The following is a 12,027-nucleotide window of genomic DNA, read 5'->3' on the forward strand; positions in this document are numbered from 1 at the left end:
GAATCTTTTAAGGCCTGAACCACAATTTTTCTCCTTTCTGTTTTCTTTATTTTCTTGAATTTTTTTCCCCCAGTGGAGAATCCCCTGTGATTCAAGATTCAATGGGTATATAGTGAAAAATTTCCTTCTTATCTTTCACCAACAGTGAACTAGTTAAACCTTCCTTGGTGTGGCAAGTAGTGCTACGCCTTTTTATGTATTTTTCCTGAGATCATGCATGTTTTACTACATAATACTGTTTTGCTCCTTTAATAAAAACAGCATATATTGGAATATCATTCCATATAAAGAACTTTTAATTTTTTCTTGAAATTTTTTCTTTAAATTGTGACATAGCTTAAACACTGTAAATAATAAATTATAAGATTAAGGATGACTTCTTTTCCTCTATGTATGTACTCATGTTAAGTATTAAGTTTAAGGAAGCTTGGCTTCCCTGATAGCTCAGTTGGTAAAAAATCCACCTGCATTGCAGGAGACCCTGGTTTGATTCCTGGGTTGGGAAGATCTGCTGGAGAAGGGATAGGCTACCTACTTCAGTATTCTTGGGCTTCCCTTCTGGCTCAGGTGGTAAAGAATCTGCCTGCAATGCAGGAGGCCTGGGTTCTATCCCTGGGTTGGGAAGATCTCCTGGAGAAGGGAAAGGCTACCTACTCCAGTATTGTGGCCTGTAGAACTTCATGGACTGTATAGTCCATGGGGTCAAAAAGAATTGGACACGACTGAGCGACTTTCTCTTTCTTTTCCCCTATATATGTACTCATGTTAAGTATTAAGATTAAGGTAGAACATTTTCACCATCCCAGAGAGTGCACTTGTACCCCGTCCTAGTCAGAATCATTGCTGTCCTCAAACATAGCTGCTTTTCAGAGAGTTCCCTCACCTGTTTAAAATATTACATAAAGTATATGAATTATTTTATACCAGACTTTTGCTTATTATTTCTGTAAAGCTTATTGTTACATGTGGCAGTTGTTTATTTTCCATTCTGCAGTAATATTTAATTGTATCATTATGAATATACTATTTTTTCATGCTCCTATTAGTAGACATTTGGGTTCTTTACAGTATGAATATGTGACTGTTGTGAATGTTATTGTACATACTTTTGGATGGACATATATATTTATTGTCCTGTGAAATTGATAAGTAACAGGATATATATATGTGTGTGTGTGTATGTACAAAAAAAAAATATATATATATATAGTATATGAGCTTAGCTTTTGTAAATACTGCTAAACATTTTTTCCAAAGTATTGAGCCCATTGAAACTATTGCCATTCAGAATGTTTGTCTTCACATCCCAGTGAACACCACTGGTAGTCTTTTATTCACAGTATTTTGAAAACCCATAGGGAAGTTTTAAGGAGATGTTTCTCTTTCTTTTTTAAATTCAGGTGTAATAAGTAACATGCTATAAAATGCAGGACTCTTAGGTGTTCAGTTTGAGTTTTGAAAATTGTATAAGCCTGCTCCAAAGATATATCAATAGTTCATTACTCTAAAAACTTCCACAGTGGCCCTTTCCAGTCAGTTCCCCATCCTCTTGTCCTTTGCCCTGCCTAACCAAACCACTTTTGTGATTTCTGTTACCATAGATTTGTCTGTTATTTATGTCTGTATAGATGGAATTTTTCTGTCTCCTTTCTCTTTGATTTCTGGGTTTTTTTTTTTAATGTAATGTTATTTGAAGTATAGTTGATTACAGTGTATTTCTCCTGTACAGCAAAGTGATTCAGTTATACATATATATATACATATATATATATATCTTTTTCATGTTCTTTTCCATTATGGTTTATTACAGGATATTGAGCATAGTTCCTCATATTATACAATAGGACCTTGTTGTTTATCCATACATCTCTATATAATAGTTTGTATCTGTTGATCCCAAACTCCTAGTTCATCCCTCTTCCAACCCTGTCCGGCAACCACAAGTCTGTTCTCTGTGAAGACAAGGGTTATTTTATGAAACTTTTGTTATATATGTACATAAAAAGTTGCATATGGATGTATATCTCTGTGAGGTTCCAATGTAAGATGTATTTCTAAAGGTCAAATCAAATTTTGAGACACTGGGGATTACTTCAGGAGGTGAAACACTAGGATTTGAAAGGGAAGATCCCAAAGGGGAGGCATCAGGCAGAGTAGAACACTGCCCTCTGGTGGATGGAAAAAGGCAGCACCAGACCTCAGAACTAAGATCATGGCATCTAGTCCCATCACTTCATGGCAAATAGATGGGGGAACAATGGAAACAGTGACAGACTTTATTTTGGGGGGCTCCAAAATCACTGTAGATGGTGACTGTAGCCATGAGATTAAAAGGCGCTTGCTGCTTGGAAGAAAAGTTATGACCAACCTAGACAGCATATTAAAAAGCAGAGACATTACTTTGGCAACAAAGGTCTGTCTAGTCAAAGCTATAGTTTTTCCAATAGTCATGTATGGATGTGAGAGTTGGACTATAAAGAAAGCTGAGTGCCAAAGAATTCATGCATTTGAACTGTGGTGTTGGAGAAGGCTCTTGAGAGTTCCTTGGACTGCAGGGAGATCCATCCAGTCCATCCTAAAGGAAATCCAATGAATATTCATTGGAAGGACTGATGCTGAAGCTGAAACTCCAATACTATAGCCACCTGATGTAAACTGAACTGAAAACCTCAGGTATCAACAGGATCTGGGGTAAAGTTGTTTAGTCGCTAAGTCATATGCGATTCTTTATGTGACCCCATGGACTGTAGCCCGACCAGGCTCCTCTGTCCATGGGATTTCCCAGGCAGGAGTACTGGAGTAGGTTGTCATTTCCTTCTCCATCATTTATAGTTTTTAAAATTCATCCGTGTTGTTGCAAGATCTGGATGCTTGGTCCACTGCTTTGCTACCAGAGTGTCATTGCTTCCAGATGGTTCAGTGGACAAAACTAGGAAAATATATTAAAAAAAAAAAAAAAAAAAACCATACATGTATCACAAATTCAAAACCCTATTTGGGACTTCCCTGGCAGTCCAGTAGTTAAGACTGTGTGCTCCTAATGCAGGGGGGCTTGAGTTTGATACCTGGTCAGGAACTAAGATTCCATATCCTGCAAGTTGCCTGGTACAGCCAAAGATTAATAGTAATATAAAATACAAGGATGAGTAAGAAAAAAGAAATAATAAAAAGATATTCTTCTTTATTTCCTTCATTCCATATTTCAGACTCTCTTCTCTTTCAGTGATTATCCTGATTCTCATCAAGAGTTTGTTTTTAAAAATTTCAATACTAACTTTATTAATGTCCAATTACAGAAAATATAACTTGAGAAGTAAGCATGATGCTAATATTAAGGTATACAAATGTAAGATACTTAAGGTAATAAATATAATGTGTTCTCCAACTAAAATACAGTGAGTTTTAAATCTTTATGTTAACACTTTGTATGTTGAGTTTTTATACTTGTCTTTTTTCCTTGTCTCTAAAGGTGAGTACCCTTGAATTCAGTTAAGACTCTAATTTTTATTTCGAAGAAATTTTCTTATAGTTTTATTTTGCCCTTGAATTATACCATGTTTATTTATTTATTTATTTATTTATTTTTGAAGTTTATTTTTGAGAGCCAGCATATCCTAGGGGTTAAGAGTTGTCATGTTCAGTTCAGTTCAGTTCACTTGCTCAGTCATGTCCGACTCTTTGCGATCCCAGCATTAGGGTTTTTTCAAATGAGTTGGCTCTTCGCATCAGGTGGCCAAAGTATTGGAGTTTCAGCTTCAAAGTCAGTCCTTCCATTGAACACCCAGGACTGATCTTTAGGATGGGCTGGGTGGATCTCCTTGTAGTCCAAGGGACTCTCCAGAGTCTTTTCCAACACCACAGTTCAAAAACATCAATTCTTTGGTCCTCAGCTTTCTTTATAGTCCAACTCTCACATCCATACATGACCACTGGAAAAACCATAGGGTTGACCAGACGTGACAAAGTAATGTCTCTGCTTTTTAATATGCTGTGTAGGTTGGTCATAACTTTCCTTCCAAGGAGTAAGCGTCTTTTAATTTCATGGCTGCAATCACCATCTGCAGTGATTTTGGAGCCCATAAAAATAAAGTCAGCCACCGTTTCCACGGTTGCCCCATCTATTTCCCATGAAGTGATGGGACCAGATGCCGTGATCTTCATTTTCTGAATGTTGAGCTTTAAGCCAACTTGTTCACTGTCCTCTTTCACTTTCATCAAGAGGCTCTTTAGTTCTTCCTCACCATCTGTGTGGATTACAATAAACTGTGGAAAATTCTGAAAGAGATGGGAATACCAGGCCACCTGACCTGCCTCTTGAGAAACCTGTATGCAGTCAGGAAGCACCAGTTAGAACTGGACATGGAACAAGAGACTGGTTCCAATAGGAAAAGGAGTACGTCAAGGCTGTATATTGTCACCCTGCTTATTTAACTTATATGCAGAGTACATCATGAGAAATGCTGGGCTGGATAAAGCACAAGCTAGAATCAAGATTGCTGGGAGAAATATCAGTAACCTCAGATATACAGATGACACCACCCTTATAGCAGAAAGCAAAGAAGAACTAACCTGATGAAAGTGAAAGAGGAGAGTGAAAATGTTGGCTTAAAACTCAACATGGGGGACAGATAATAGTTTGACCTGGTATTACCTCATACTAAGTCTATGACCTTTATCAAGTTACCCTACTTTATTTCTTTGAGCCTCAATTTCTTATCTATGAATCCCACCTTATATTTACAAGGTGTTACGAGGAATCTCTGCATATGTGTGTTTATTATTCAATAATGGTGGGATTTATTATAGTAATTAGGTATATTGCCTAAATTTTACTTGGTGATATTAAGGAAAACAAAAGGAAATATTAATAGGAAAGGAAAAAATTGACAATAAAATTATAGTTGAACCTAATTGAAAATACTCCTTAATTGAAAATTTTTCACAATTAGAATAATGTGCTACATGCTAAATCAGGATATTTCATACTTTTCAGAAGCAAATGATTTAAAATTTTTTTCTGTTCATGGATATTTTTAAAAACATTATGATACTATATGCTGATTTCAGATTTAAATTAGAAATACAGGGTGTACAGTTAAATTTTTGAGTGAAATTGCTTTAATAATTAAAATACCTATTTATAGGCACTGAAAGATAGCACAGAAGTGGAAATTGTGGATGAGAAAATGAGAAAAAAGATAGAACCAGAAAAATGGCCAATTCCAGGCCCCGTTCCACGGAGTGTGCCACAGACAGACTTCTCTCAACTGATTGATTGCCCAGAATTTGTACCAGGGCAAGCCTTTGGTTCACATACAGGTAACAACTTTTCTTCTAGAGCAAACAGCATTAACAGTGGGGTATTTACTCCAATTTACCTATCTTTGTAAAAGTTTATTTAGACTCAGCAGAAAATTAAAGATAATTTAATGTTTTGATGCTTCATATTTTATTAATAATGCCTCCCACAGAAAGCTGTAAGTTAAATAGGGATTTAGGAATTATGGGAAGTGCTCTGCTCTATTTATTCTTATTTGTATACTTTGTCATATTTGGATTTTTTTCCTATCTTAATTTTACTAAATGGTTATAGATATATTCTGCTTGTTTCCCCTTGTAAGATTGGAATAGTCTAAAAGTCTTACACTCAAGAGTGGGGGTAGCCTTCCTTTAATTTTTTTCCCAATGTACTTCAGCTTGGTCTTGAAATCATAAGATGACCTATATTCTAAAGCAGAATTGGGGATCTCTTATGAAGTTATTATAATTATATGTTAAAGAATTGGTGGTATTTAGAATTTCCCAAAATTGCTTTAATGTTAAGAATTTTTTCCTGGATCATTTTTAAGACATTCCCTCTTGGGAAAAAAATATGTGTGCTTAAACTTTTTTCAGTCAGGGTGATGATCTACTGATGCTCTTGGATGTCATTTCATCGGAATATGCAGAGGAATAGGTGACTCAATGAAATATCATTATAAATATTGGAACAAATCGTGCTGCAGAAATGAAAGCGACCAGACTTCTCTCCAAGACTGTCTACTTCCACTCCTTGTGGAGGAGATTGGGCCAACACTACAATGGAGATAACACCTTTGTGATGATGATGAAAGACAGACCTGAGAACTGCTGTTGTTTTTAATAGGAGCTGCCCATTTGCTTGTAATTAGCCTGAGCTGCATGTGCAATTTATTCACGGTGGGAAAGTTAATTATCATTCTGGAAATATTGCAAGATTCTGTCTTTTCCTTCCAGACTTCTGTACTTGTGTCCAGATCAATAAAGCAGAAATAGGCTTGAGTGGAATTTCCCAGTTTGTTAGATCCTTTGCTGTTTTCAGTATAGTGTACATTGTGTAACTCACCTATTGTCATAATATTTCACACGGACTATGAGATTTATTAATGTGGACTATTAAGGATAAGAAACCTTAAGAAATGAACAAATGTATTTTTTTTTTTTTACTCTTTGAAATCTATTTTTGATATACCATTATAGAGACCTGCCATCAATAAAGCACTGATGGACAGTCTCACAGATATTTTTATTGAGCATTTCTTTGATTGTTAGCCCTCTGTGCCTCTCTGCCTAGAAAGCAATTTGGGCAGGTGTTTTAAAAGTTTGAGAACTTCAAGTGACATTTTTTTAGGTTTTAAAAAAAATATATGATGTCTGATTGTATAAATTAGATTAATTTATTGTATAAACTTGGGGTCCAAGATGATATATTTAACCTTATGAACAGGCATTAGGTCAGTTGTTAAACAGAAACAGGGTAGGTAAGATAGTCAAGTTGGTGATGCCTGTCCGTTAATCATTTATGCATTGTTAATAAAATTACAAGAATAAAATCAATGTTTGTACATTTTTGTGTTTCTTTGAATATATACTTATTTACATGCAAGTACGTATTATCTGAATCAAGTCAATCTGTATAGTTACCCAAAGCTATGATTCAAGGTGGATAAAGATGTCATGAAATAGGTATCATGAAATATATATGGTAATTTATCTCTGAAAAGTCATGTTGTCAGTTTTCAACTAGGAAGAAAAATTTTTTTTCTAGGTTTTGCAAATTAGAACCTATTAAGTGTCTCAAAGTATGTGTCTAATTTTTGTCCACGACTAAGTGGTATTAATTTTTTTGGGGCCACATCCCATGGCTTGTTGAGATCTTAGTTCCCCAACCAGGATTTGAATCTGTGAATGAAAGTGCAGAGTCCTAACCACTGCAGAGCCAATGCGTTCCTATAAACAAGTTTAATGTCAAATAATCCAAGTCATACTCAAACTCATTTGATCTTGGAAGATTAGGGTTTTACTATTAAATGGGCTTCCCAGGTAAGGGCATGGCAGTCCACTGCAGTATTTTTGCCTGGAGAATCCCATGGACAGAGGAGTCTGGGCCACAGTCCATAGGGTCACACAGAGTCAGACACACCTGAAGCGACTTAGCACACACACACATTATTATTAAAATTTACACACACATAGTTTGAAGTCTTTTCTTTGTAAAAGATATAGTAAATCATATAGAACATATGTTTAGTTTATATGGTGAACACCCTTTAAAAACTATCAAAGACTCTGTTTAAGTTTTCTTAACCAAATTCTTTGATATTTTAATGTCGTTTACCTTATGAGCACATGAGTTGTGAGTATTGTGAAATATATAACTTCATAGCAAAAAACATTACTCAGGCTTAAAGAGCATTTAGAGATGATTAAATTACATAGGTTTTTACAGGTTTTCTTCAATTTCTGTGTTAAAAATAGTAGATAACTGATTTCTCTGCCTTGTGCCAGATACTGTTCTAATATATACATGAACTCTGCATACTAATTTAGTTAATTCTCCCAGTTACTAGAGTGCTGGTTCTTAATCTACTTTTAATTCACTGCATGAATAGAAACAATTCATGGCACCAGTAATAGGGTTCTCTGAAGTTAATGTTTTTCCCATTTTGTACAACTTTCAATGTTAATACTAACAGTCCAAATCTTTTCACTCAAACTAATTTTTTGGATCAATTAATTTGTACCATTAAGTTGTAGAGCAGCAGTGTCCAATAGAAATACTTAGTTTGCTACACATGTAATCCTAATAATTTAAATAGTATTAAAAGCTGTAAAACATGAAATTAATTTTAATATATCCAAATGTTAGAACATTAAAAATTATGGACCAATGTTATTTTTGTGCCAGGTCTTTGAAATCTGCTGCATATTTTATAGTTATATCCTGAGCACATTTCAGGAGTAGCCACATTCCAAGTGCTCCGTACCTCCATATGGCTAGTGGCTATTGTGTTGAACAATGCAGTTTTAGAGCCTTTTTTGTTATGAAATAATATGCTTCTTTTTAAAGCAATATAGTCATTTGGTGGTTGAATCTTGGATCTAACCGTGTCCATGGAAACAATAATAAATCCATCTAATTGTAGTAGGTAGTAGATGAACGTAAAATCTTGAAATACTCTTCTCAAACTCCTGGCATGTGCCCTTGCATTTTCATTTAGTAAATTAAAAGGATTGTTGGTATACATTTATTCAACTTTCTCTATGTAATATTCTGCTTTGCAGTATTTTCAAGGAATTGGCTTTGAGGAGTAAATAATGCTTAGAAGTTTACAGTATAAATTTGTTTCTGAAACACATTTTGTCCAAAGCAAGTGCATAATGCATTATAACTTAATATTCTTTCACTTTTGAAAAAAATTTTTTATAAAGGAAATTATGATTTGTATTTTATAAAGTATATAATTACTTTCATTAATTGTGGAGAAAGGCATTTTAAATTCCAGCGGAACTGTAAAATATTCTAACTAAATATTATTGCCAGTGCAGTGCACTTTAATGATGTGACACATTATGCTTTTTACAGTATTCAGTTTACTGGATTTAAGTAAACCTTATTAGGAAAAGGAGAAAAGGCTGTCTTAGTGTAGATTCTAGTAGAACCAATGACATTTTATTTGCTTAGTAGCATTTTTTAAGATTCCTTAATTTCATTGCAGTTTATGAACCTAAGATTTCACAGAGAATTGACTGAAATAAATGTGTTGTCATAATTAATAAATGACTGGCATTGATGTTCTTGACAGGTTTGAATGAATGTGTCTCTGTAGGGGTTGATAACATTGCTGCTGTTATTCATTGGCTTCATTCTACATCTTACAGAGCCCTTTCGTTTTGAATATCATTGAAAGGTTATAATTGAGATTGATTTATCATGTTTTTGTGAAGAAAAAAAATAATCAAGCCCAAGTAAAGAAAAAATGTGCTTTATAAGTAAGTAAACCATTATTTTAACTATAGAACTAACTTAAAATTTTAGAGTCTGCCCCAAATTCTCCAAGAATTGGAAGTCCACTGACCCCAAAGAAAAACACAGAAACAAGTAATCTTCAAGGAATGTCTAGAGGTTTATCTACCAGTTTGCCCAACTTGGACTCAGAATCTTGGATAGAAGTAAAAAAGAGACATCATCCATCCCCAGTGAAACTGAAGGTAAGTTGTTATGACCCAAGTGAAGTTTGTATTCTATATCCTGAGTGGCTTGTAAGGCCACTGTTTTTGAGATACATATATAAAATTTGGTAAAGTTTAAAACAATGGTAAAATTTGGAACCATTGCCCTTCAGCAAAAACTTACAGGTTACTAAGTAGTTGAAAATAATTGTATCAATTTTAAAAAATTATCTTTTTTCTGAGTATGATTTTTAAAATATTCTGCTTTAATCTTTTTACTTGAAATTTGTTTGAATACATTTCAGTTTTTTTAAAGATGACATTTTTCTAAATTTTGAATTTATAACTTTGCCACATTATATGTAACCTTCTTAATTATAGAATTATTTTACATATAATTATTTGTAAAGAATACATGTCTGGTTTGTTTCTGTTTTGGTGATTTTACAGTAAGGAAAATAATAAATTTCTTGGGGACACACAAAGAAGTGAGATGATGGTAGTTAGGGAACTATACGAGAGTTTCTTGCAATAGAACTGCTATATTTTTGGCTGATGGTTGGATATGCGAACTTGAAATGTGATAAAAATGGCTCTGATATAAGCTACAAACACAAATGAGTACAAGTAAAATGGAAATCCTAGTAAGGTTGATAGGTAACATCAATGTGTATCTTGTGGTAGTCTGCTATAGTTTTACAGTATGTTAACTTTGGGAGAAAGTGGGTAAAAAGTGCACGAGATTTCTGTTTTCTTTCTTTCTTTTTGGCTGCACTGTGTGGCATGTGGAATCTTAGTTCCTTGACCATGGATCAAACCCACAACCCATGCATTGGAAGTGCTGGACTACCAGGGAAGTCCTCAAGATTTCTATTTCTTATAACTATATGTGAATGTACAATTAACTAAAAGTAAAAAAGCTTACTGAAAATAAACTTGGTAATAGTGCCACTAAAATAATTCAAATATTCAAAGTAAGCTCTAAAAGGAAGAGGTCACAAAAAATAACAGACCCAAATGTAGGAAGACTGAAGAAAGCTATCATTAATATTAAAGATTACTATGGTAGGGCTCTTTATTCCCAAGATTAAAGTGTGAAGAAAGAAAGCATGAAGGACTTAAGGGTGTTTCTTCATTGGAGGAATGGAAAGGATGTTGATATTTCACCTCAGCATAGGATGTTTTGCAATGTCTGGAGACAGTTTTTGGTTATTAAAACTGAAAGTGCTACTGCATCTTGTGAGTGTGAAGGCCAGGGATGCTGTTCATATCCTGTAGTGCATAAGACACCTCCACCTCCACCACACATCCTAAAGAATTATGAAGCCCAACATGTCATTAATGCTGAGTTTGAAGCCCTAATCCAAGATAACTTTGTACTTACTTATATGCCATTTAAAAAAAAAATTGGAATACATTTAATTTACAATGTTGTGTTAGCTTCAAGAGTACAGCAGAGTGGTTCAGTTTTATATATATATATATATATTCTTTTTCAGATTTTTTTCCCATTATAGGTTATTACAAGATACTGAATATAGTTTCCAGTGCTATGCAGTAGGACCTTGTTGTTTATCTATTTTATACGTGTGCTTGCTTAGTCCCATGGAATTTTACAGGCAAGAATAATGGAGTAGGTTCCCATTTCCTACTCCATGGAGGGGATCTTTCCAACCCAGGGATTGAACCTTTGTTTCTTGTTCCTCCTGCACTGGCAGGTGAATTCTTTACCACTGTGCCACCTATAGTATTGTGTATGTTGATACCCAAATTCTAATTTATCCCACCCCAACTCCCACTGTCCCCTGTGGTAACCATAAGTTTTTTATGTCTGTTAGTCTTTTCTGTCTTGAAAAGATAGCTTTTAAATTAGCAATGGTGGTTACACTCAGCATACTTAAGGTTTTCTTCCTTGGGTTATTTTAAAAGCCTAAGGCAGCTTCTCAAAATAAGATTTTTTTTATTAATTTATTTTAATTGAAGGCTAATTACTTTATAACATTGTGGTGGTTTTAGCCATACATTGACATGAATCAGTCATGGGGGTACATGTGTCACCCCATCCCAAACCCCCTTCCAACCTCCCTCCCCATCCCATCCCTCTGGGTCATCCCAGTGCACAGGCTTTGAGTGCCCTATTCCATGCATCGAACTTGGACTGGTCATCTATTTATTTCACATATGGTAATATACATGTTTCAATGCTATTCTCTCAAATCATCCCACCTTCAGCTTCTCCCACAGAGTCCAAAGTCTGTTCTTTATATCTGTGTCTCTTTTGCTGTTTTGCACCTAGGGTCGTCGTTACCATCTTTCTAAATTCCATATACATGTGTTAATATACTGGTGTTTAATATATTGGTGTTTTTCTTTCTGACTTACTTCACTCTGTATTATAGACTCCAGTTTCATCTACCTCATTAGAACTGATTCAAATGTGTTCTTTTTAATAACTGAGTAATATTCCATTGTGTATATGTACCACAACTTTCTTTTCCATTCATTTGCCAGTGGACATCTAGGTTCTTTCCATGTCCTAGCTATTATAAACAGCGC

The 12,027-nt window shown here is 34.6% G+C and overlaps 1 protein-coding gene across 17 annotated transcripts in view; it reads left to right on the plus strand.

Annotated features, from left to right (window-relative positions):
• Positions 1 to 12,027, plus strand: part of LARP1B (La ribonucleoprotein 1B) — a 132,651-nt gene that overhangs the window by 27,322 nt on the left and 93,302 nt on the right. For 16 of the 17 annotated variants that reach the window (XM_025268053.2, XM_025268054.2, XM_025268050.2 and 13 more), the window contains exons 9-10: positions 5,145 to 5,319; positions 9,338 to 9,510. In XM_025268053.2, the coding sequence (XP_025123838.1) occupies positions 5,145 to 5,319; positions 9,338 to 9,510 (348 nt within the window). Of the gene's footprint in view, positions 1 to 5,144; positions 5,320 to 5,895; positions 9,511 to 12,027 lie in introns of those variants that run through there. The other variant, XM_025268062.2, reaches the window with a different exon arrangement.

Source organism: Bubalus bubalis, chromosome 17 (assembly GCF_019923935.1).
Source record: "Bubalus bubalis isolate 160015118507 breed Murrah chromosome 17, NDDB_SH_1, whole genome shotgun sequence".
NCBI lineage: Eukaryota > Metazoa > Chordata > Mammalia > Artiodactyla > Bovidae > Bubalus > Bubalus bubalis.